Here is a 26,265-nt window from a genome sequence, read left to right as displayed (position 1 = left end):
CAATAGAAAAAAATAAAAGAGAAAAAACAATGAAGGAAGGTAAAAAAATGTGTATTAACTTAATTTAAATACAAGTTAAAGAAAATAAGAATATTTTTTGTTTTAAAGAAAAACTTTAATTTTTTTAAAAAAAATATTAAAAAAAACAAATATTTACACATGTGGCAGACGAGTGTGTACAAAAACAACCAACTTGGATGGTTGAAGGTGCCACGTCAGCACAAAAGGTATAAAAAATACGAAAAAATGAGTTCATAGAGATAATAAGACTCTAGTTAAGTTTAGGTGTTTCTCTGAGATTTCGGTCATAGTTTAGAAGGTACTTGTGCCTTAACCCTGTTTTTATTTAATAAGCATCCACGTATTTGGAAATTTTTAATAACCTTAAATCTATGTTAAGTTTAAGGTATGCTTGGCCAACAAAAGAATTAGAAATACAATGTGCTATTAAAAATCTCCGTAGTAGCACATCATACGAATAACAATTTATTTTTCATATTTTAGTATTTAACTTGATTAGTTAAATGAAATAAAATATACTACAAAAATTTAAGGGTATAATTGTAAAATTCTTTTATGTAGAGATTTTCCGTCAAGTAATTCAATTGAGAAAATAACAAGCATGACGACAGAATTATTTTTTTTCCTAGCTAGTTAGAAGACAAAACGAATAATAATATTATTTGATAATTATTTACCTTGGCTCAATTACATGAAATAGAAAATTTCATAATAATTTAATGATATAATTGTAATTTTTTTTAATAAAGTTTTAGCCGAAAATCCAATTTGAGTTTTGGAAAAGAAAAATCTCCAAAATTTCAGTTATTATTAATTTAATTGTTTTTTAAGTAAAGGAAAAAGAAAAAAAGGAGCACTAGATATAGAGAGTCAGATGAGAGTAGGGTACATGTTTCAGAAGCGAACACCCAAAATAGGAGGGAATGTGTACACTCCCTCTCTCTGTATACTCCCTTTTCTCCGCCCTCTCACTTGATTAGGGCTTTTCCAGTAGAAGACAACAAGGGAAATTACTTGGTTTTTCAGACGATCCCAATTGATTTGATTGATGTCACTAGGTATCTCCTTTTTCTGTTTCATGGGTTACTACGTTTTTGATTTTCTGTGTCCTGGCTTAAAAATTGCTTCTTTCCCTTATGTGTATTTCAAATTGCTATGAAATTCACTTGTTTCCTTCTTTCTATCTCTAAGTTTTTTAGTATTACTCACTACTTTTTTCTCCATTCACTTCACAAGGCTAGCACTAATCTCTTGAGCCAGTGATCATATTCGTTTATCATAAAAGAAGCTGCCTTTATTATGTTTACTCTCTCCATGCATGGCTGATGGCTTATGTAAACTGCATTTTTTAAAGTTACACAATCAAACCCCTTTTTTTGTGTTTCACTTATTGTTATTCAACTCCTTTTTTGACAGTACTCATTAAATGCGTGACCATGTGGATCCTGTTGGTTATTTTCTAGAGTGTACCTGTAGCTTCTTCCGCAAACTGGTTATTAACTTGGTTTTAAGACATCTGGTAAAGGAATAGTTTACCATGGAATCTACTTCTCAATTATTTGTCATCTTTTTATGACCTTGCCATACTGTTGCTTCAATACAGCTTGGTTCTACATTCTCTCCAATGGATGCAATTGATATCTCTTCAGATGATTCCGACTTGCGTGAAATAGACAACTACACAGATGAGTCTCCTCTCAGAGATTCTGCTACTTCTCGAATCCTTCCATCATGGGCAACAGGTAAAGAATTCACCTTTTTCCCTCTTCCTCCCACAAACTTATGCTGAGTTTGTCTATAACTTAGACCATGGAACAATGTCAGATAGCCGTCCAACCCAAAAGGTTTCGTCACCCACAAGACCAACTTATCTTAATGGAGCCTCCTCTAACTATCATAGTAATAGATCTATGAATCCTCCAACTATAACTGATGACAGTGGACCATCAAGTTCGCGAGCAATTAGAGACGTGAATTTCGAGTACTCTTCTGGAAATGGTAATAATGGTCTGTCACAAGTATTTAAGGCAGGAATAGTTCGCACAGTACTGTTTATTGAAAGAAAACCTTTGTTGCTGATGCAGATGGTAGGAAGCATTTTCTGCAACAAACTCTGAAGCGAGCACTTCCAACATCCCTTCAGCCTTTGGATTTACCTGGCAGTCAGAATCGTCAATCTCATGAAAGATCATACCAATCTGCATGGGCAAGTTCAAGCAGGGGCAACCATAGTGAGTTAGTTCTCTATGAAAACAAAGGAAGCAGAGTATTACCTCCGTCTTTGATGCACAGAAAGGCCACTTCAGGTGTTCAGTATACCAGTGTAAATGATCCCTTACATTACCTTGGGACAGCTGAAGAGAGAGCTGCAGCAGCTGATGAGAGACTGATCTTTCAAGCTGCTCTGCAGGTACTTGTTTATGCCCTTTCTTGTGATCTGTAAATGCCGTAATGGATTGCACAATTCAGGAACTTTATGCAATGAACCTTCTTTTTTATCTCAACCAAATCAGAAGGTCACCATTCCCTCCTCCCCATAATAGATTGCAAAATTGAATTCACTGCTGTCAGTTGATATCCCTTGTCTATGTTTGAATTAATTATTCTGTATGCTTGAAAATATGCAGTTGAACAGGACTAGGCTAGTCTAGAACACAATGGTTGTTTCTTGTCAATGCCCTGTTGTTTTGTCTGTCTAAAGAATTTGAAATGCTTATCTTTCTGGTAGGATTTGGTTTCCCTTCTATAGTTCCCATTCTTTTTTTTGTTTAAAAATTTCATGACTATATTGACATGACCAGGAAAAATTTAAGTTAGTTTCTAGTGTCTATCATTGTTTCCTTTTTTGGGAAAAGGTGCAGGATTTTTTTCTTCGGTAAACGATATAGATTTATTTGAGAATTGATGTGAATGCATTCTCAGAATATTATCATCTCTCCTCTGGAAAATGTATATTTTATCCTTTAGGGAGGATATAACATGAATTTGGTTGCTATGCTATTTATGGATCTTCTGGAAGTATATGATTTGGTGTGACGTGGGGTATGTACCCCTATTAAAAATAGTTGTTTCAAATGCATTCTGAGCCAACATTAAAAATGTGTGTGTGTATATATATATATATATATATATATATATAATATGTATCTTATTTTTCACTTCTATTTTTTATTTGGTTTGATGATGATATCAGTTGAGCTTATATAACACCTACCAGAGTTGAATCCAGGATTTCAAGATGCCGGATGCACCGTTGCTTTGTAAGATATGAATGAGATGTTGATTTGACCTCTGTGATGGTGATTTAGCAATTTAGGTTTTAGAGCAATAAAGAGGCAACATTGGTTAGCTTGGAGTTTTCTGTTTTGGGATATATTGGGATTAGAGAACAGATATGGGGATGGAGAAAACTCAAAGTGTTCCAACATCTAAGCTATTAGCTATAAGAAAAAGAGCTTTTGCTTTAGCATAAAGCAATGAAACGAAGAATGTTGTCGTTTGTGTTTTGGCTTCTTTTCTGGGTTGGATTTTTTTAAAAACGAAGGGTGCAGCTTTATAAGGAAGGCTTCTTTAGAAACAACTTAGAAAGAAACAAATGACAGTAAGTGGGATTCAATCCATTGATGTGAAAGAGTTACGACCAGTTTTCAACCAATTCACCTCAATCTCTTTTGACCATGGGTGCCTTCAGATAATAATAGATATATTTTAAGAATTATATAGATAATATATCGAGTTTATTCGGATGACCACGGGTTCATGTAGCCCTTTATTTATGTGTAAATTCACCACTGGTACCTACAATGACTGTTTGGGACTAAGGCATAGTCGTCGTTGTTGCACTATGAGCCTCCAGAGGCTGGATCTCTTGTATTTTTATTCAGCTTATAGTTTCACATACTCGTGCTCTTTTCTGGCAGGATTTAAACCAACCAAAGGTAGAAGCTCGTCTGCCAGAAGGTCTTTTGTCAGTTTCTCTCCTAAGACACCAGGTCTACTTGTGCTACTTTAAACATCCTTCTATTTTCTTGTCATAGTATGTATTCTAACTACTTTTTTCCTCCTTAAGAGAATTGCTTTGGCGTGGATGCTTCAAAAAGAAACTGGTAGTGTACATTGTTCGGGTGGTATTCTGGCTGATGATCAGGTTAAATATATTGCCGCTGGCTGCTTACTTTATACTTGGACTTCTGCTGGTATTCATCATGTTTATTATTTATTCTGTTATGTTGCAGGGTCTTGGTAAGACTATTTCAATGATTGCCCTCATACAGATGCAGAGGTCAGCTCAGGATAAGTCTAAGGCAAAAGATCTGGATGCTATTAAAGCTGAAGCCTTGAATTTGGATGATGATGATGAAAATGGTGTTCCTGCTTCTCAGGAAACAGACCAGTGTGGAGAAATAGATGGTGTTGAGGTGATTACAGATGCAAGAACTTCTATAAAGGGGTTTAGACGTAGGAGGCCAGCAGCTGGTACATTGGTAGTGTGTCCAGCAAGTGTTCTTCGACAATGGGCTCGAGAATTGGATGAGAAAGTAACAGATGATGCACATCTATCTGTTTTAATCTATCATGGAGGTAGTAGGACTAAGAAACCGGCGGAACTGGCAAAGTATGATGTGGTCCTGACTACGTATGCCATTGTGACAAACGAAGTTCCTAAACAAGCTTTAGTTGAAGAGGATGACGATGACCAAAAAAATGGAGAGAGATTCGGAATATCTTCTGACTTCTCTTCAAGTAAGAAGCGGAAAAAGCCATCGCTCAGTAAGAGAGGGAAAAAGGGCAGAACAGGATTTGATGCAGATGACTTTGATCCTAATTGTGGTACTCTTGCCAAAGTCAGTTGGTTTAGGGTGATTTTAGATGAAGCCCAGACAATCAAGAATCATAGAACACAAGTAGCTAGAGCATGCTGCAGCCTTAGAGCAAAACGAAGGTGGTGCTTATCTGGAACACCGATACAGAATGCCATTGATGAGCTTTTCAGCTACTTCAGATTTCTGAGATATGATCCCTATGCTGAATATAAATCATTTTGCAGCCAAATTAAGTTTCCGATTGCTATAAACTCAATTAATGGGTATAAGAAGCTTCAAGCAATTTTAAGGGCCATAATGTTGCGACGAACAAAAGGTTACAATTGTTTATTTCTTGTTATCTTTGTGTGATGCACTTTTTGTAAAAGGAATTCCTAAATGAGAATATCGTGGGGTTTAAGGCTTTTGGTCTTGCTAGTGCCTGGATTTTCAAAAGTAATTTACCCCCCTTGTTCATTTTCCTTTTGACACTGGTTGCAACAGTAACTTGTTTTTTTAAAAAATAGTCTCCGTACTGAAGTTTTCCTCTATGGATCACAGAGTCAGGTTGATGCGGTAGCAGCTTTTTATATTCATTTTAACTCTATCACATTTTATTTTTTATTATCATGCATCTATGTGGTGCCTGCTGCATGTGTGCCTGAATTTGGTTTATTCTTTTGTTCAATATATAATCTTTCAAATTTGCTATAACCTAATTCAATCTCATGTGTTCATTATAAGTCTGTTAAATTACTTCCTAGTTAAATCTTCAACAGATATTTTTATGTGTAGCTCATTATCTGAACGTTACTGATTTAGGTACCGTGATTGATGGTGAGCCAATTATAAACTTACCACCAAAAACTATACAGTTGAAGAAGGTGGCTTTCTCTTCCGAGGAACGAGCTTTCTATAACAAATTAGAAGCGGAATCGCGATCACAATTTAAGGTGCCTCATTGTCTTCCTCCTTTAACCCTATAGATGTGTCAAAACCTGCACTGTTAATGGAAAAAATATTCACTGCATCAAGTCATCCTTTTTATGACATTCCTCTCAACTAACTTAAAGGCAGTGTTTACTTAACATAGATAAGTTTATTACAATTTGATGTTCTAGTCAGTCTCTAAGTTATTTGAAGTCTGAATAACTAGGAAAATCTTTTCTATTTATGTTCTATTTGTAATCTTTGAATTTCCTGTTCAACAGAACTTCCAGGAAATCTTTGGTAGTACATGTTGTGCTATGTGAGCTAAGTTCTCAAGTTGTGGTTTGTTAATTTTGAGTTTTTGATTGATCAAAAGGCTCCTATAAGGTGGTTTTTACCATTTGAAACTCATGGCATGCAATCTGAAATGGATAAGAGTAGTTAACTCTTCATTATACCTACAGAAAAGGGTCAAAAATATCCCAACATATGGAAATCAGCTCAAAAATACCCTCCATCCATTATATATATAAAAAAATTATCCTCCATCCACTTTTGGTCTATAAATAGCCCTAACCTATTTATTTTGGCTCAAGATTTACCTCAAACTAACACCCTAACCCTGATGACTTTTTGCAATTTAAAATTGACACGTGGCTTATTATATGATTGGACACATATTATCATTTAAAAATCAAATCCACCCACTTTTTAAATCCATACCCACTGACCCGTTCTTAAAACTTCAACCTGTTATTTCTCATTTTCACTTTGACCTTGCTGATGACACCTAATTTAAGGTCTCAACCTCTAGGCAGAGAGTGCTTCCACTTTCAGCTACAATATCTTTAGCAATTTATGTCTTTTTCTTTCAAATCCTTCTTGATGTATTGAATACTTGGCATCTTCTGGAGAAGTTTTATGATCAAATCTATTTGAAAAGTCATTCTTCTGACAATTTTTCGGGGGCATGAAAATTTCACCAAGTTCGTGCTGCTTCAGAATTCCCCCATCCTGAAGCTGAAAGAATTAAGCTTGAGAATAATAAAGTCAGTAGCTGGGTAATATGGATTATGGAGTGGGTGTGTCGGGTTTGAAAAGTGGAGTATGTTTAATTTTTAAATAAAATAATATGTGGCCTATCATAGTAAGCCACACGGCTATTTTAAATTGCATAAGTCCATCAGGTTTAGGGTGTTAGTTTGAGGGGTATTTTTGACTCAAAAAAAGGTTGTGAGCCACTTTGCATATGTTTTGGCCCTTTTTTTTTTGAGAATTAGTACTGTTGTATTCTTCAGCATTAGGACTGCTGGCCACCACCAAAAACATGTTACAGGGGAGTGAGATTCAAATCTAAACTTTACAAAGTACCTAGGAAATCAACCAACTCCTCTACTTCCTCTATACAGTTCTGTTTACACCAAAAAAATAAGGTTTCCAGGCACTTCCATTTCACATCATGAATGGACCTGATCTTGTCTTCAAAGCACCTTCCATTTCTCTCTTTCCAAATTGTCCACCATATGCATGAGGGTATTATCCTCCACCATTTTTTCTGACTCTTACTTCCGCCTCTTCTAATCCAACAGCTCATCAGATCAGCTGTATGTTCTGGCATTGTCCATGTTTTGGCCCTTTTTTCGTTAGACCTATTGTATATGGGTTATCACCATTTCCACTCACTCAAATCATTCTCGGGAGAAAACAGAAAAAGCATGGAATTATAATAGACTACCATATTTTATTGCATTTGGATATTAGACATGTGAATATGCTCTTAATCAAGTATATGATATACTTTGATGATAAAATGGATAAAGATGTGCATTAGCATAAATGCAATCTTCATTGTGTTTGTGTCCAACACATATTGGGGAATTTTGGGTCCATTTATTTGGTTCAATCTGGTCAAAATGTTATGCTCTACATATCTGGGGGTCAGTAAAAGAAAGAAAGAAGACATCAAATAGAAGATGGGAATATGAAGTGATGTCATCTGGTTTTGGAAATGTGACAAGAAAGACTCCTTTTTCTACCCTCATGATAAGTGTAGTACACTTCCATTACTTTGTATTTCGGAATCCTATTATGTAGATAAGACTGCATTTTCAAGACGAACTTTTAGTCCTTCCTGAGTTATGCAGCAATTGTGGCAAAATTTTGGCCTCCAGAGCAGGTTGAGATTTCTAGTAGTCTTCTGATGTCTTGTTGTTTAGCTGAATTCACTAGCTCTAGTTGTGTCTCTTTAATTAAGATGTACTCATCTTGCAGGCATATGCTGCAGCTGGAACTGTGAAGCAAAACTATGCGAATATTTTATTGATGCTTCTGCGACTTCGGCAGGCTTGTGACCACCCAAAACTTGTAAAAAGGGAGAGTTACAATTCTGTTGGAAGAGCTTCATCAGAGATGGCAAAGAAGCTCCCAAAGGAAATGGTGGAGAATCTCTTGAAACAGTTGGAAACTTCTTTAGTAACGTGTTCCGTATGCGATGTAAGTTCTCCTTGGTTATCATCATCGTTTGCTTCTTATGGTTAGAGTTTGTGATCTTATCATTTCTTGAATTTTTGATCTATTAGACAAGGGTACAAGTGTAAGTTGAGGCAGAAGTCTTAGGCAGTCAAAATCATTATGATTCACCTCAAATTAGAAAATAGCCCTTATCTGTGTTTACATGCATTCTCCATTTCCCCTTCCCCTCTAAGAGAGTGAGGCAGGTAGTGAACTTCTGTCGATCTTAAGCTGAAATTCAGCTACTCCAAGGCAATGTTAATGGTAAGAATCATGTTAGGGATCCATGAACTTAGTAAAAAAAAAAAATCAAGAAATTAAACCCAAATCATGTAGAAGCTAAAAAGAGTTATCTTAAACCTTAAAAGGCATAACCTGGACTATGCAGAAGCTTTTAAAAAGCTGCGAGGAAACATATTTACAGCCAAAGGGAAGGAGTTGATGGAGAAGTGTCTCTACTTGTATTTGGTGGACAATTTTGAAGGAGAGAAATTCCAGATGTTTTGAGAATATTCAGAATGATGTTCAAAAGATCAAGTTAAATTCACCCTGCTTCTGTGTTTCTGGTGTATTCAGACTTACTCTAATGATGCTGTTTCTATTATTGATGTTTTAGACTCATTATAGATAGAGGATAATAGAATTTTAGAGTTCACATGTAAATATGGTTTCAGTACTACCTAGGTACTGTTTTGGTTCTTTGATATATATATATACACACACACACACATACATACATACACACACAGTTGCCAATTTTTTTTAAAAAAAGAATAAATCCAAAGTAACCATATACAAAAGAGCAAAACAGAAAACTCTCCAATATTATTCAGCATAAGCATCTGTCCAAAAAAATAAAGAGAACACCCCTATTTATAGTGAGATGGAGCCCCCAAACTAGTTCTACACAGGCATGGACATAAATTCCTAAACTACTTTGGGTAACACGTCCAACTACCTTAGGAAAAGGAACAAGTAATAAATCCTAAAAGAAATAAGGGAAGTTTGACTAAGACTCTATAATTATGGGAAGTTGCTGCAAATGGTTCCTCAAGAGTGCCTAAGTTCAAGGAAAAATAGCCAAGAATCACACCTAAAGTGAAGTCAAGTGGGACGTGATTTAGTCTCCCTTTTAGGCGCCTATTTTTTTGGTCGTTAAAAAGGTATTGTATTAAAAGTTAAGCAACCAGAAGGTGCTGTGGGGAATTTACAAGGGATAGCAGCACAACCTTGTATAATGCTCAAGGCTCTCGGCTGATTAGCAAGAACAACTTTTAATTTATTATGAGCCCAAACGACGGATTCAATAAGTTCTTGCCAATAACCACGTCCGCTGAATAGAAACATTGAACTAAAGGCCAGACAAAATTAGCACCTAGGAAAAAAGGCCATATGTGGATAATCCATTACATGTTGTGTAATGAGCTCAAAAAATCTATCATGGCCTCTATATCATTTGCAATTGCCATGTTACACCAAAAAAATAGTCGGGTGAAAAATCTGTACTTAGTAACATCAGATTCTGATTTGCTTTAAAAAATCCTTGCATTCATTTCCTTCCAAATGGCCCACCATACTGCTGAAGGGAGAGTATTCCATGTTTTCATCTTTGTCTTACCCAAACCTTTTGAGTACAAAACATTGGGGCGGTCTTTTTATCGTCCTTGGCATTATCCAGTTAACCCTGACGGTTGTTCAGAACAAAGTCCCAGATCTGTCTAGTGAATGCACATTGAATAAAAATATGATTAGCGTCCTCATTGTGCCTCTCACATAGTGCACATCGACTACAAATGATCTTTCCTCTTCTCCGAAGGTTATCTTGAGTTAGGCATTCGTGAGCCACCAGCCCTGTGAAGCACTCCACTTCCAATGGGGCATTGTTTCTCCAAATACATTTCCATGGTAATTGGGAATGATGGCAGTAGAGTTCCTTAAGAACGGGTAACATCTTTTAACAATGAGGCTTCATTTGTTTTCATTAAGATTAAGACGTTTGAGTTTTTTTTTTTTTTTTAAAATTTCCCAGGAAAAAATCCTGGAAGTGTTGTATACCAATCATGAACCCAACCTTATGGGGGGCTAGACCTGATCCTGGCATACATACACAGATAGCATGCTATCTAGGCAAAAAAAGGAAAGCTTAACATAAATGTTATACTTTCCCAGGTCTATATATGAATGTACATCTAGCTAACAAAAACTTGGCTTTGTCATATTTAACCCTAGCACTCGAAAGTTGCCTCTTATCTAACATATAAGGTCCTTTGGCACCTCCAAGCTAAGTTGCATAGACTCGGGTGCGGGTGTCTGATACGGGTGCGGATCTAAAGGTCGTATCCTTCCTGATCTAATTTTTAAGATTCAGGGATATTGATCCATATATGGATACGGATGTGGGGATTCTCCTAAAAATAATTACAATATCTAAAAATAGAGTCATAAAACCTAAATAATGAGATATTATGCAGAGAACTTGATGAGAATCTTGAAAGGAGATCAACGGAAAAGGAGTGACATAGAAATTTCTACATAAAAGGTATTCCATTTCCTGCAATTTCACCTTAGTTTTTGTATTAACTACAAAAATCATTAAAATTGTCCAAACTAGAAATTTCTACATAAAAGGTATTCCATTTCTTGCAATTTCATTTTTGTTTTTGTATTAACTACAAATATCATTAAAATTGTCCAAACTTTCCCATCAATTTTGGTCAAAGTAGGTTGACCAAATCGGACACGGATCCCACACCCACATCCATGTCGTGTTGACACAGGTGTCGCACTAAAAGTGAAGAGTCCGAGCAACTTAGCCTCCAGGCATCTGGTTCAAGCTGTGATATAACACTGGTTCATCAAGAGTGATGGCTAACTTTGCAAGAAAGTCAGCCACTTTATTAGCTTCTCTATAACAGTGTGAGAACGTAGCATCTTCCCCTTCAATCAAGCCCACAGTGTCATCCACAAAAGTCTTCTAATTCAGATTGTTGGTCTTTTTGTTGTTTAACATATTCACAATAAACAAAGAGTCCATCTCGATTGTACAGAACCGGTGATTGTTATCGTTGATCCATTGGCTTGCATATTGAGCAGCCAAAGCCTCTGCTATATTATGATTTTGGCACTGTACAGGAATAGTAAAAGTGAAAACAAAATCCCCATTGCAGTCTCTGGCTATCCCCCCAATCCCAGCCTTATCATTATGATCTATGTAGCTCCCATTGGTATTAATCTTGATACTTCCTTGGTTTGGTATTGTCCAAAGGGCCACCTTGCTAATGGTCTTTGGCCCAAGTCTCACTACAATGTCACAAATTTGGACCCATGGATAGTCTAACTTAAGATTAGGATAAGCTTTGCCCGTTGCTGCTCTAATATGCCACAAAACCTGTTTCTCCATTCTTCTAGAGTAGAATCTTGTTTGATTATTATGTTTGCAGGCACATCTCGTCTTCCAGAGTTCCCAACATATAATCATCGGCACCACTTGTATCATCATTTTGTGAATGACATTCTTGGCTTGTGTAAGCCACCAATCATTCAAGAATCCTCTGACTGGCTTGCTTTCATAGCTGATTCCAAGAGGGTGACCAAAAAACTTCCAAAGTGTTTGAGCTGGTTCACTATCAATGAATTAATGTTTTATGGTCTGTCTGTGATATATTGCAGCATAAACAAGTGAGAGTCCTGTTGTTTCCGAACCTGCAAATAAAATCATTAAATGGTCGTTTTCCTTTAATCATTCTCCAGGGAAGAAAAGAAAATTTAAAAGGGATACTAGAATGCCAAACTCTACTGATCAGCTGATCAGTTTGCCTGTGATCTCTTATGCTATTCCATGCGCTTTTGTTGGAGAATACCCCATCATAAGTAGAATCCATTTGACAAAATCTACTTTTCCATGATTCCGATCTTCAATGTTGTAATGTGTTGTCACAACCACATAGGAAGAAATTGTTGAAGTCTTTGAATGTCCCATTCCTGGTTATTGATGAAGTTGTGAACACGGATTCTGATAGAATGACTCTGGTTAGGACAATATTTAGCAATAGCACCAAAACCAGTCCAGTTATCCCACCAAAAGCTACTACTCCCATTTTGGATAATCCATTTCATATTGACTTCTGCTTTATCCCTTGCTTGAGTCAAATTTTTCCATATATGAGAGTCACCAAACACCCACACTTTGGCCATGGGATGAGCAACAACACAATACTTTTCCCTAGTGAAATTGGCCCAAAGGGAGTCTCGACATCTAAATCTCTACCATTTCTTAATGTTGAGTGTATCATAAATATCAGACATTCTTTTTTTTTTTCGAGAAAGTTAATTGGTATTATAAACAAAAGGAGTTCACCAATAGTTTGCTCCTACATAATTACATCAAAAGTATGAAGGAACAACCTAAAACAAAATCTATCACCTATATCACTTATAAACTGTCTAAAAATAAGGTAATGTCCCCTATATCCTAAAGTACAGAGTGGATGCACCAAAAGTAAAAGGTTGCTAAACAGTTCATCTTTATACTTTGGAAGGGAATGCTCTTGTTCTCAAAACATCTTTGATTTCTCTCCTTCCAAATTGTCCACCAGATGCAAGCAGGGACAAGTACTTCTGTAGTATGCCTTGGCATGGCCCATCCAATACCCCCCAGATTAATGAACCATTGCCATAATTTTTCAGTCACTTTATAATGCAGAAAAAAATGATTTACTGTCTCTATTTCAGCTTCACAAAAATAAACATCTGGAGCATAACTGCCTTCCTCTTTTCACTGAGTCAGAATTGCTTGATTTGCAACTAGCCAAGTGAAACAGGCCTTATGAGGTATCTTCCCTTTCCGGATCATCTTCCATGGCCACCATTCCTTGGTTTCAGTTGAGATATCCAACAGCTTGTAGGCTGCTTTCACCCTGAACTTGCCATCTTTGTCCAACTTCCATAACAATCTGTCTTCCTCAAAATTGAGACTCTTAGCTTGTTCCAAGGTATTGTAGAACTGAACCATTCTCTCCACTTCCCAGTCATTAAGGAATCTTCTGAAGGACAGATTCCAACCTTGTGCATTTTTGACCTCTGAGATAGTAGCTAGCTTTTGTTGATTGAGGTTGTAGATCAGAGGTGTTTGCCTCACCCATACATCATTCCAGAACATGGTCTTTCTGCCATTTCCCACTTTGATTACAAAATTACCCCACATTTTTGGCCACTGATTTTTGATAGTCCTCCATAGTCCCCTTTCATAGGAGTTTTTACTTCCTGAGTAGTCCATGGTCCTTCCCTACCATATCTTGCAATGATGATTTCCTTCCATAGGCCTTGCTCATCTGCTGCCAGTCTCCAAAGCCATTTTAACAGAAGACTCTTGGTTTGTGCTATCAAATTCTTAATTTCTAGACCTCCCTCTTTTTTGTTGTTATGACAGCCTCCCACTTGACCAAATGATGCTCTTCTTCTCCCTTTCACTATTACCTTGCCATAGAAAGTTTCTCCTGGTAGCATCCAACTTTTTGATGATCTTCCCCCATAGAGACATCATGTAAGTTGGCATGGCATCAAGAACACTATTGATCAGTGTAACTCTGCCACCCAAGGTTAAGTATTGACTTCTCTAGTTAATTAGCTTCTTTTCACGCCTTTCCACCACAGAGTTCCATATGTTCATGGACTTACTCTTAGCTCCCAAAGGCATTCCAAGATAGGTGGTGGGAAGCTCCTTTATCTGACCACCTAAAATGTTTGCCAAAGTACTGATTTTTGGAACTTCATTCACAAGATAGATAAAACTCTTTCCCCAATTTATATGAAGTACAGAAACTGCTTCAAACAGGATGAAGATAACCCTTAGGTGTTTTAGTTGTTCCTTTTCTGCTTCACAAAATACCAAGGTGTCATCAACATATTGTAAATGGGAAATAGACACTCCCAGAGAGTTTCCTTCATTCACAATGAAACCTTGATTCTGTTATTCACCTGAGCACTCTTCAGCATATCGCTTAAACCTTCCATGGCCAAAATGATAGTAAAGGAGAAAGGGGGTCTCCTTGTCTCAGCCCTCTCTCAGTGGAAAGAAGCCAGTTGGAGAGCCATTGATAAGAACTGAAAACTTTACTGTAGTTATGCAGAACCTCATCCATTTTATCTAGGTGTTGCCAAACCTCCATCCTCCTTTAATGTTCTCCACATATGTTCTCAATTCAAGTGATCATAAGCTTTTTCTATGTCTAGCTTGCATAAAATTCCTAGAACTTTGGATCTGTATCTCATGTCCACACATTCATTAGCCACCAGAATTGCATCCATAATTTGCCTGCCCTTTATGAAGGCCATTTGTTGCTCATCCACTAGCTTTGGCATAGCTTTCTTGAGTCTCTTTGTTAAAATCTCTGATATGATTTTGTAGATACTCCCAATCAAGCTAATTGGCGTGAAATCTTTCAATTCGGATGCTCCCACCTTCTTGGGGATCAGGGCTATGAAAGTGGCATTGAAACTTTTTTCAAAGTAGCCCTGATCATGGAATTCTAGATGGTAGCTACCACTTCCGATTTTATCTCTTCCCAGCATTGTTTGAAGAAGGCCATTGTAAAACCATCAGGGCCTGGTGCCTTATCCTCGGCACAATGAGAACACACAGTTTTTAATCTCCTAATCTCCTGCTCTTCAAATTGGGTTTGTAGAGCTGCATTATCTTCTTCATCGATCCTAGATTAACCTCTAGGGTTGAACTGAGGTCTCTAGACTTCTGTCTAAGTGTAAAGTTTTTGGTAGAAAGTAGTAACTTCATCTCTGATCTCAGCTGGTTCAGTCACATTGGAACCATTGATGATCAGTTTATCAATGTTGTTATACCTCTTGTGACAACAGTTCTATGGAAGAACTTTGAATTCATGTCCCCTTCTTTGGGCCACAGGGCCCTAGATCTTTGCCTCCAAGCCACTTCCTCTCTCTTGGCATTTTCTTCAAACTCCACTTGTCAATACTGCTCTTAAATAAGATTCATCATCTGATAGGATTCTCTGATCTTGTATCAGGTCCAGCTTGCGCTGGTTAAGGATGCTCTGTTTTTGCATACCTAGGTTGCCATGTACTGTTTTACTCCATTCTTTCGACTTGACTTTCAGTAACCTCAACTTGCAAGCTAAAATATCATCCGGTCTTCCCACCTAAGTTGCAGAATTCCACCATTCTTTAACTCTTTCTTTAAAGTCTTGAGTTTGCAGCCACCAATTCTCAAACTTAAAATAAGAGGTTGATCTCTCCCAATTGCCACATTCCAACAGTAGTGGATTGTGGTCGGAAGTTACTCTAGGTAAGATTGATTGTTTGATCTTTCTAAAGGCTACTTCCCATTCCTCAGATATCAGAAATCTATCTAATCTTGCTACAATATCATATCCATCCCCTTTCCTCCATGTGAACCTGCCACCTACAAGAGGTAAGTCTTGCAGTTCCATGTCCTAACTAAATTCAGAAAATTCTTCCATCTCCTGGTTGAATCTGCTGCAGTTTTTCTTCTCAGATGGAAATCTCACTACATTAAAGTCCCCAGCCACCACCCAAGGTCCATTAAATAGGCCCCTCACTGCCCCCAACTCTCCCCATACTTCTTCTCTTTCTTCTCTACTATTTGGGGCATAGACACCTGAAAAATGCCATCCCAAATCTTGTGCTTCCCCTGTGAACTTACAAGTGATGTTGTAAGCTCCTACTTCACATACTTCACCCTCCTATATACTACTATCGCACAGGATAATGATACCACCTCTTGTTCCCCGTGCCTCTAGTTGTGCATATTTCACCTTCCTATTTGCCCACAAATCTTTTACAATCCCGCTTATATCTCCATTGATTTTTGACTCCTGGAAACAATACACATCTGCCCTCCATGCATTCATCAAGTTTTTGATTTGCAGCCTCTTTACTTGGGTCATTGAGGCCCCTTACATTCCATGAGACTATGTTAACCTTCATTAAGATCATCTATAAAGCATCCCCCCACCCCCTTCTCAATAGTTTGTCTTTTACTGTCGATTGCCATAAAAAAGTTCAAAGCTACCTCTTCGCATCCAATGAAATGTACCCCAAATTCTTTGCCGAGTCTGATTATGTTTTGTTGGACCCATGAGGAAATTTCATTCTCCGCTGATGTATCAGTTCCATGCTCATTGCTCATTAGAGTTCAGTGGTAAAATATCTTCAATTGTGCCTTCCCCTCTGCCTTCTGATCCAATTGCATGTCACTTGCTGTTTGTATCTCATGATTTGTTCTTTCCTCTCTATGGATAATAGACATATCGTCATCATCACTCAGGTCTGCGACAAACTCGAGATTTTTTCCCTGGTCTCCCAATTCAAATGGAGTTAGGGCACCTTCTCTGCCCTGTTCCATTAGAATTCTGCAGTTTGCTTCTATTTCATCACGTAAAGGCTCAGAAATTTTTTCACTGTCACTAGGCTTCTTTTTATTTGAGCTGTATCTCCGTTGCTTTTTTGCTCTCCTGGTCTCCGTTGGACTTGTTTGAAACTCCCGTATCTTGATTTCCCAGTTCCTCAAATCTGTTATTTATTGTTATACGAGATAGGTTTGCTTGTATCTCAATGTTAGCTATGTCAAGACCTTGGGCTGCATTATTCTTCTGTGGTTGCCTTTTTGGGCCTGAAAAATTTGGGCCCAAAGTTTCCTTTCTCTTAAGCTGGCCTGCTAGCGGTGATAAAGGCCCTTTTCCTTTCCTGTTTACCTCACGTGATCTCCAATTCAAAATTTTTCCAGCTGTCGATGTACCCATGTGGTGGTCTGACTCTTCCACATATTTTAACACTAAAGGGGGGAAAAAACCTTTCTTGCCCATCGGTCCATAAACTCTCTTAATGATGTTAAAACTTTATTCAATATCTTAATGATTCAAGACATATTCAAATCTATTAAGGGCTTAATGAAACAAATGCACTTAATGACCTAATGTTTGAACCATTCATATTCACGCCAGTGCAAACAAATGAAACCGGAATCTTCCTTTTGAATCTCCTTTCCATGGTTAAGAGTCAGGTTTGATATGTAAGAGAGTGTGGCTTTGCAGCTGACGAAGCCAAAATGAGACACTATCCAGCTTCCAATTGTTGATGGCTTGCCTAAAATTCAAGTTCCAGCCCTGTTCTGACTAGCAACCTGAGATGGTAGCATCCTGATTCTGAGATATACGAAAGAGAATTGAGTATTGCTCCTTTAGTAGCATTTGATTGAGCCACACGTCTTTCCAGAATTTTGTCTTCCTGCCATTTCCAATCTGAATAGATTTGTTAGATTTAAAGGAGTTACAGTGTTCCATGATATGTTTCCAGATGCGGTAAGAACCATGTTGCTGAGATTGATTGGTAATCCAAGGGTTTAGGAGCACATATTTTACTTCAATGATCTTTCTCCATAATGCATCTTCCTCCTGGTTGATTCTTTAAAGCAATTTGTGTATTAGAGATAGTTTCTTTTCCAGCCAGAGAGCTTTATTTCACAATTCTCCAAAATATCATCCAAATTGTTACAGTAGTTGCATTGGCCCCAAGAGGGAGGCCCAAGTATTTGGTAGGAAAAGTCTCTATACTGCAACCTAAAATTCCTTCAATTTCTTATAAATTTGGGGTGTCAATCATAGGGTAACGAACACTCTTTGTGTTGTTTATATGCAACCCAGACTTGGGCCCCAACCTATCTCCTCTTGGACTAGGACTTGAGCGATGAAGTAATTATAGCAGTTAGCCAAATCACCCCCTTTAGTCTTTAGCCCTTCCTCTCAAATTGAAAGCTTCTTTAATTGCCATTTGGTCTCGAGTCTTCATGCTTGTGAATCCAAATATCCAATTATCCAGAACTGAAATTCTTTGTCCATTTGAGTTTTTATTTTGCTAGGAGGCTATCAGTTAAGATACTATAGGCCTTGAGGAATTCAAAGAGAATAGGGTAATAAGTGAGAGAAAATATGGATCTACCTGAACTCAAGTAAGAAATGCATCAGTGATCTCCCAACAATCATGACTACCCTTATCGACAAAAAGCTGAACTCAACTGTCTACACTGCCCTTGAAGACATGTTGTGAGCTAAAACCTCTCAGTATCTCCTCTAAATCCCCCTAACTTACTGGGGCCTCCCCAACTAAATACCCTAAAACTTCAAAGATAAAACTGATGATTGCGAAGGTATGGTGTAAATAAAAGTTAACAGGCAAGTAAAATGCAGTGAGCTGTCATATCTCTGAACAAGCTTCAAATGGCTATCCATCAAAACATTGAAGTCAAAAGTGCTGTTCTCCTTGTAAAAGGAAAATCTGAATAAATCTAAAGGCTAAGTGGAATAGTGTTTGTGCATCTTTATTGATTTGGCTCAGTTGAAAGTCACTTTAAAGTGTATTCTCTAATAACAAATTTATCGTCTGTCAGTTTTTATTTTTATTAATTTGTTTCATAGTTATGCCAGTCTTTGTCGGTACAACTGTCGTAGTGTACATACTAGTTTGATGTCTTACTTTTATTCTTTCCACAGGATGTGCCTGAAGATGCAGTTGTTACCATGTGCGGACATGTATTCTGCAATCAATGTGTATCAGATTATTTAACTGGGGAAGATAATACATGTCCTACACCTGGATGCAGAGAACAACTTGGTCCCGAGGCTGTTTATTCTAAAGCTGCCCTTAAAAAATGTGTAACAGGTGATGTAAATGGCGATCCTTCCAGCTTGTCTGAATTTGATGAGAAATCCATTATGGAAAATGAGTACAGCTCTTCTAAAATAAGAACTGCTATTGAAATTCTCGAGTCATGTTGTAAGTCAAAGGATACCTATTTAGAATCAGATATCTTGGTGCAATTCAATGGTGATTCATCAAATTTGGGAGAAAGAGATTCAGAATTGCAACCCAAGGGGCCGATAAAGGCCATTGTCTTCTCTCAGTGGACAGGCATGTTAAACTTGGTTGAGCGTGCTTTGAACCAGTCTGGTTTTCGTTATGAGAGGCTTGATGGCACAATGTCACTTGCTGCTAGAGACAGAGCTGTCAAAGAGTTCAACACAAATCCTGAGGTTGGCAAATTCTTGTATGCTTACTTGTTGTGCAGTAATCTCTTAAATATTTCAAAATTTCCACTGTTCTCTTTTGATATATCAATAATTTCATTAATATCAGTCCAAGGTGTATGGAACACTATACATGATGGATTTAATTTTCAACCTATCTCCTATCTCCTATCTCCTATCTCCTATCTCCTATCAAGTTACCCCAGGTCTCTATACAAAAGGGAGTCATCTTCTCTGTGACATAGGGAAATATATTGTCATTTTCTTTGCAAGATAGAAAAAGGGATTAAGGTAGAATGTGTAGTACTCCTAACACCGTGTAGCTAATATTGAACACACTACTCTTTATTTCTATCCAAATAAGCCAAAAGACAAAGTAATCTGGTCCTCCAAGTTGCCTTACTTTATTTGCCAATCATATTTGAACCCTTTAACTCTACAAACATTGTTCAGTGTTCATGGTCCATACCTAGCTTTGAAGCTGCAAAGCAATAGAAGGGGATCTATTTCCAAACTCCTCGTACAAGCAGCACCACCATTAACTCACAAAATATTTTCGCTTTCTGAGATATGATCATATTACATCCGCACTTCACACTAGGTTCTCCTTTTCTTATTTTTATTTTTTAAAGTTACTTTCTTTGATGCCTTGGCATTTCAAATCTGCTTCCCTGAACTCCCCAACTAGTAACACCATTAAAAGTGAGTTCCACCTTGAAAGATTTCACCCTTGATTCCTCCATATCATCTTATCTTCATCTCTCCCTGCTACATATTGATATGTTCTTCTAAGAGAAATCTCAACAGTTTATCCAAAAAAAAATAAATCCTCGACCTCTTCCCATTCATATTGATGTATGGCTCTCCTGAAAGTGATAAGCTCTCCTAAAATTAATATCCCTTGTGATCCCCCGTTCAGCCCTTCCTAAATAATCAGCCACCAATGCAAAATGTCTATTATTTCTATTGAACTATTGGAAACAACCTCTCTACCTCACAAAGGTAGGGTAAGGTTTGCGTACATCCCCCCCTCACTGGATTACACACTGGGTATGTTGTTGTTCTAGTGAACTATAAGGTATTGAGATTTTTATTACTTGGCGTTCAAAACCATAAACTCATTAAAGCATGGTCTGTTTTACCGCTTTGGAGTGTTTGGGATGGAGAACTTAGTGTTACATTTTACTCAGTGTTGAAGCTCTCCTTGAATGTTGTATGTTGAAAGCTTCTGCTCTTTTTCTTGCCATTCCATGTCTGTTGTACTTTGGGGGTAAGTTGAAATACAGGAGGTGGCGTTTCCAAACACAGATACAGCTAGAGATCATGTTATGAATTTTTTTGATACTACTCGATAATTGTTTTGCCATATAGCTCACTAGGCAGGACATTACCTTCAGTTTTTTTGCACAAATTGTGCATAGCTATCCATTGACATGCTTCTGTAATCTGTATTATGTAAACATTTACTTTAGTTCACTCATAAATTCTCTAATCTTACCAGGAGTACCTTCTCCCTAGTTCATTGCTCAACAAAGATAGTTTGCCAAAAATGTTAATAGGGCTGCATGATTATTATTTGAAGGTAAGATATGATCAGAGCAATAACATATGCTAAACAACAAGCAATATCACAACTCACTAAATCTGCCGGAAGTATCAAATCATGTGAACTTACGCAAAAAAGTATCAAATCATGTGAAAACATGCACATGGTACTTGAAATGCCAAAATCCCCTCAAGCAAACTTTGACAGCCTCAATATATTCAAATCGTCAATAGCGGGTCCAAGTTTGTCTAGAGGAATCAATCTCACAAATTTAGGATGCCTTGGAGTCAAATTGAACTCTTGGTCGGGTCAACAGTTCAAAATTGATTCATGGACAATCTATAAGCTATTGTATCCCATTCGATAGTCAAATCCTCTCTTGAATTGCTAGGTTAAATCAATGATTTTCCATTTCTAGGGTAGGTCCCAAATGCCCAAATTTAGCCTCTTGATTAGCATGATTCCATTGTTCAAATTCAATGAAATTAACACAAACACTAGGCTGTTATAAGGAATCATTACCTAGAATTTGGGGGTTGAAACTCCTTTTCTTGATCCAATTCCGAGAGCTTATCTCCTATTTAAGAGTCTAAATGTTGCTGAAATTTTTAACTCAACTTTTATAGTTATGTGAGAAATATTGGAGAAGATTATTATTAAATTGTGTATCTACATAATTACAACGAGACCCTATTTGTAGACATTATAATACAAACCTTTTCCAAGTAGGATTTTATATACTAATTTTTTTCCAAGTAGGGTATTTTAACACTCTCCCTCAAGCTGGTGCATCCAATTCATATGTACGAAGCTTGTTACAAATCTAATTAATACGAGGACCGGCGAGGGGCTTGGTGAAAATATCTAAGTTGATCACCTCGACTTCACAAATTTTGTAATAGTATCTCTTCGGAGTATCTTTTCTCTAACAAAGTAATAGTCAATCTCAATGTGCTTAATCGTCTCATGAATTATTGGAATTGATGTATAATGTTGATAAAACAGAAAATGATCAGATCCACTACGATTCATGCCAAACTTCTGAATTATTGTGCTGAACTTCCCAAACCAAGCTTGAGAAGATTGCTTCAGAGTGACTTACACAATCGACGTACAAGGCTACTACATCCCCCGAGCAACAAAACCAAGTGGTTGCTCCATAGACTTTTTTCTTGAGATCACTGGCAACGAAAGCTCTTTGATTCTCTACCACGATCGTAGAAGCTTTGATACCATGTGAGAAATATTAGAGAAGAATGTTATTGAATTGTGTATCTACATAGTTACACTAAGAGTATTTATAGAAATTATTCTACAATCCTTTTTCAAGTAGGACTCTATATACTAATCCTTTTCCAAGTTTGATTCTATATACTAATCCTTTTCCAAGTAGCACTATTCTTGTTCCTAATCCTGTAGGCTACATTGGCTTTTTTGCATTCGCGAGGCTCCTAGTTGCATTCGTGAAGTTCATGTTGTAACCTTATCACAATCGCAAACAAGGGTTTATAAGAGTTGAGACATTGCTGAAATTTTTAACTCAACTTTTATAAGCTATATTTTTTTTGTTGTGTTCGCGAGGCCCGTAGTCGCATTCCTGAAGCTCATGTTGTTACCTTACCGACATCACAAAGAAGGGCGTACTTGGCTTGCCTTCACGGTTGCAACACCATAGCTTGTGTTCGCGATGCACCTACAAGTTCAATTTTTTGTTTTGTTTGACACCACACGACGGTCATAGACAATGACTCAATCCTGTATTTCACTTCACATTTTTGACTCACACTTGCAATATTTCAACATGTTTTTAATGCAATTGACTGGCTGTAATTAGATACATTAGGACGTTGTAAAGTGACAACTTTTGTGTAGGGGGACTACACTTGTTGTAGTATACCTGATGGGTATATAGAAGTAAATTTACCATTCTCAAAAAAAAATAATATTTCAACATTTAGGAAACACACACAGAAGACACTTTACAAGGATCTCTTCCCAACTTTGTAGCCACTCGTGCACATAGATCACAATAATACAACCTACAAAAAATTATAAGCAAGGTGAAAGACCATCAGGAGATTATGGCCTCAGTTCTAGGATACCATCTCACTAAAGGTAGGAAATGGTAGGAAAGTTGACTTCTGGAATGAACCATGGACAGGGGATAAATGCCTAAAATCACTATTTCCAGACCCGTTTATGTTGAACACTCACTGCAAGTTTGGAGAGTTTACCTGTTCTGAACAAAGTTTGTGGTCGAGAAGGAGAATGTGGGCAATACACACTTCATGACTTAGCAGAAGTTTAGTCTGAAACTGGCCTGGTGGTACGAGTTTCTGGCCTAATATGACTTTGTGTGGGTACATAAACCAAGAAGACAAAATCACGTGGCGCCTGCTTTAAGTAAAAAGGGGGTATTTGCTTACTAGAATTGAATCAAATTTATTGATACAATCAACTATGTGCTGCGAATGATCCGTTCTGAAAATAATGGATCAAGTAAGGGAAGGGACAGTTCGATGGGATTGGATCAAGAATGATCTACTGCATTTCGGAATTTTTGGGGAGGGGGATTGTGGTCCCTCAAGTTGTGGACTCTGTTGTGCTCTTCTTAATGAGAAGCATGATCTGACAAATGCTGGCCACCTGGGTGTCTGACAAATGCTGACATTGCTGTCTTGAAACTAATCTTGGCTTAAAATGGGGGGATGACATACAAACCTATGTAATAAGTTGTCTAGTCTGTCAACTTGACAAGACTGAGCGAAAAAGGATGTGGGTTTGTTACAGCCTCTACCTGTTCTAGAATGATTGTGGGCTTCTGTTTCAATGGACCTCATCGGCAGGTTTCGTGAAGTTAACGATATGGTGCCAATTATGGTGGTGGTTGATAGGTTCTCGAAATATCAGATTTTCATTGTTGGTCCTACCTTTTGTCCTTTTGAAGTAGTTACTGTGATATTTTATAAGCATGTTTGTGAAACATTTCAGTAGATCAAATATTGTGAGTGATAGAGATCTGAAATTCACAGGCCGGTTTTTGACTGCTTTGTTTAAAATGATGGGGACTGATTTGAAATTCTCACGGCAAATCATCCACCAATTGATGGGCAAACTGAGAATTACTCATTTGCAGGAGGAATGCTTGAGGCACCATGCGACCACAACTCAAAAGGAATTGGGTTGATCTACTTGACAATGCCATGCTTGTTATAACTTGCTCATCTTCGGTAACGAAAATGAGCCCTTTATGGACAGTCTCAGGGAGATATCGATGACAAGCTTCAACAAGCCCCTTGGGTCCCAACCTGAGCTTGCCAACAAGTCCAAAACACATAATATATGCCTACGCAAAGCTTTAATCATGTAACGGCACACAATTACGCAAAAAGAGAAGTTGGGTTGTTACAAGTTATCGGTTTGGTTTTTCAGTTTGACTCCATTTCTAACTTCTATATCTGAATATATATAGTTCAACAACATTTACAGACAGAACTGTGGAGAAAAGATCTCACCACTGTAAATGAAATAAAAGAATGAAGCCTCTAAAAATTAACTGGAAGGAGATGTAGCAATTTATTGGTATCAATACTGAATCTGCCTTCTTAGTATATTTTGCAAATATACAAAGTGTAAGATAGACCAGCATACATCTTCACAGAGGTGAAGGAGTAGGCTCAAAGAGTAGAGGGCAGCAGCACAAAAACTGGAGACGTGAACGAGCAGAGGACGAAGGGTGACAACTAGGGTGATGGACGGTGGCATGTGGCAGCCCAGCATCATTGAGCGGTGCTGCAAGGCAAAACAACAGCAGTGAGCAAGTCAGCAATGGCGTTAAGTTGGAATTGAAGAACTGAAGAAGCCCTACCGCCTTGGGTGTAGAACCTTTTTCAGTGGAAAGGTTTGGGCTTCAAATATTGGGGCAATTAGCAATTGGGTAATAACATAACTACTTAAAGGGGATTGGAACTGAATTTTATAAATTTCGGTTTTTCAGTTAATTGAAATACTGAAATAATGAATTATTGAAACCGACAATCGAACCAAAAACCCGAAGTTTAAAAAAAGAAGAAGTTGATATTGAATGGACCGAGTAAACGGAAAAACCAAAAATGAAAAATTGCAATTTTTGGTTTGATAATTTTTTTGGTTATATGCCCACCCCTAATGTTCGTACATCTGTTCTTTAGTCAGGAAATTATGTTTATATCTTTTTTCTGCAATACCCTTGTCATGCATTCAATAAATTCATCTGAGCGTTTCTTTCTCTTGGACCTTATTGTGTTTCTGAATTCATGAATATGCTCTTTTGCAGGTGACTGTCATGTTGATGTCACTAAAAGCTGGAAATCTTGGCCTAAATATGGTGGCAGCTTCTCATGTAATTCTCCTGGACCTTTGGTGGAATCCAACCACTGAAGATCAGGCTATTGATCGAGCTCACAGAATAGGACAAACTCGTGCAGTCACCGTGTCTCGTCTAACTGTCAAAGACACAGTTGAAGATCGAATAATAGCTCTCCAGGTTTACCTCACTTCATACCCTGTCCCTGCATCTGTTGGAACCCACATTTTTTCTATTTGTTATTTAGTTGAACTGCATATTTTTATGGCATGATGCAATTTTTGGCTAGATTCAGGGTTCCCGAGGAGGTCAAATTGAAATTGCATAAGTTTGTCTGATTCTGGCCTTGTACCTTCTCAAATCCCATCCTTATTATTTGGAAGATTGAGTTTCTAAGCTCCTCTGATGCACAGTTTAAATGCACTCGTATCTTGTGTGGTGTTCATTGTAGTTTAATCTTTGGACTTGTAATTTCAGGAGGACAAGAGGAATATGGTTGCATCTGCTTTTGGTGAAGATCAAAGTGGAGGCACAGCTAGTCGACTAACTGTAGAAGATCTTAGATATCTGTTTAATCTCTAATACAGGGGGCAGGGCTTTTTTATCTGCATTTGGGCTGTTATGGCCAGTTAGCAGAATGTTAATATGTAGGAAGAATATATTAACACCTGGGAGATATTTTGGATGCAACTCAAGTCATTAGAATTACTTGCTATTGCTCATCCGATGGGTAAGATATTTATTGCTACTGCTAATCCTTACCAATTTTGTTGCCTTTTAAAGGCAGACATCAGACTTCCTAGCATTCCTTGCTTGTTTTGGCTTTTTGTATATATACACCATCTTATCATCTATCTGCATTTTTCTTATTTATCTCTGTCTAGAAACAAATTCAAAAGCGCTCACAAATAAGGGCAACTTAGTCTTAAAACTTGTATTATTAAACGTTTTTTCAAAGTGTTTAAATGTATAAAGCAATAAGTACATAGAACGAGAGAATTTAATTTACCTTTGTATGGAGTACAGTATCTTTAGAGG

The 26,265-nt window shown here is 37.5% G+C and overlaps 1 protein-coding gene across 2 annotated transcripts; it reads left to right on the top strand.

The window, feature by feature from the left end:
- Nucleotides 1-1,415: 1,415 nt before the first annotated feature.
- Nucleotides 1,416-26,004, top strand: LOC125832882 (helicase-like transcription factor CHR28). 2 transcript variants are annotated; one of them, XM_049512068.1, is made up of 12 exons: nt 1,416-1,540; nt 1,625-1,763; nt 1,846-2,019; nt 2,106-2,431; nt 3,942-4,013; nt 4,091-4,168; nt 4,257-5,160; nt 5,646-5,776; nt 8,025-8,246; nt 18,803-19,342; nt 25,198-25,407; nt 25,705-26,004. In XM_049512068.1, the coding sequence occupies exons 1-12, from the start codon at nt 1,448-1,450 to the stop codon at nt 25,807-25,809; spliced, it is 2,994 nt and encodes a 997-aa protein (XP_049368025.1). In that variant the 5' UTR covers nt 1,416-1,447; the 3' UTR covers nt 25,810-26,004. The 2 variants fall into 2 exon arrangements, with proteins under 2 accessions (XP_049368025.1, XP_049368024.1); XM_049512067.1 differs by having other exon boundaries at nt 1,828-2,019.
- Nucleotides 26,005-26,265: the final 261 nt, after the last annotated feature.

The sequence above is a fragment of the Solanum verrucosum genome, unplaced genomic scaffold (assembly GCF_900185275.1).
Source record: "Solanum verrucosum unplaced genomic scaffold, falcon-dt-bn FXZP01000039.1, whole genome shotgun sequence".
Classification (NCBI taxonomy): Eukaryota; Viridiplantae; Streptophyta; class Magnoliopsida; order Solanales; family Solanaceae; genus Solanum; species Solanum verrucosum.
The sequence above is the reverse complement of the archived record's forward strand: the minus strand, read 5'-3'. Positions and strand labels throughout refer to the sequence as shown.

What these genes read in the sequence shown, in the direction of transcription:
- LOC125832882 (XM_049512067.1), top strand. Translation starts at nt 1,448, where the DNA reads ATGCGTGACCATGTGGATCCTGTTGGTTATTTTCTAGAGTGTACCTGT. An exon ending in CCTTCCATCATGGGCAACAG is followed by an intron (nt 1,764 to 1,827) that starts GTAAAGAATTCA and finishes TCTATAACTTAG; the next exon opens with ACCATGGAACAATGTCAGAT. An exon ending in GTATTCTGGCTGATGATCAG is followed by an intron (nt 4,169 to 4,256) that starts GTTAAATATATT and finishes GTTATGTTGCAG; the next exon opens with GGTCTTGGTAAGACTATTTC.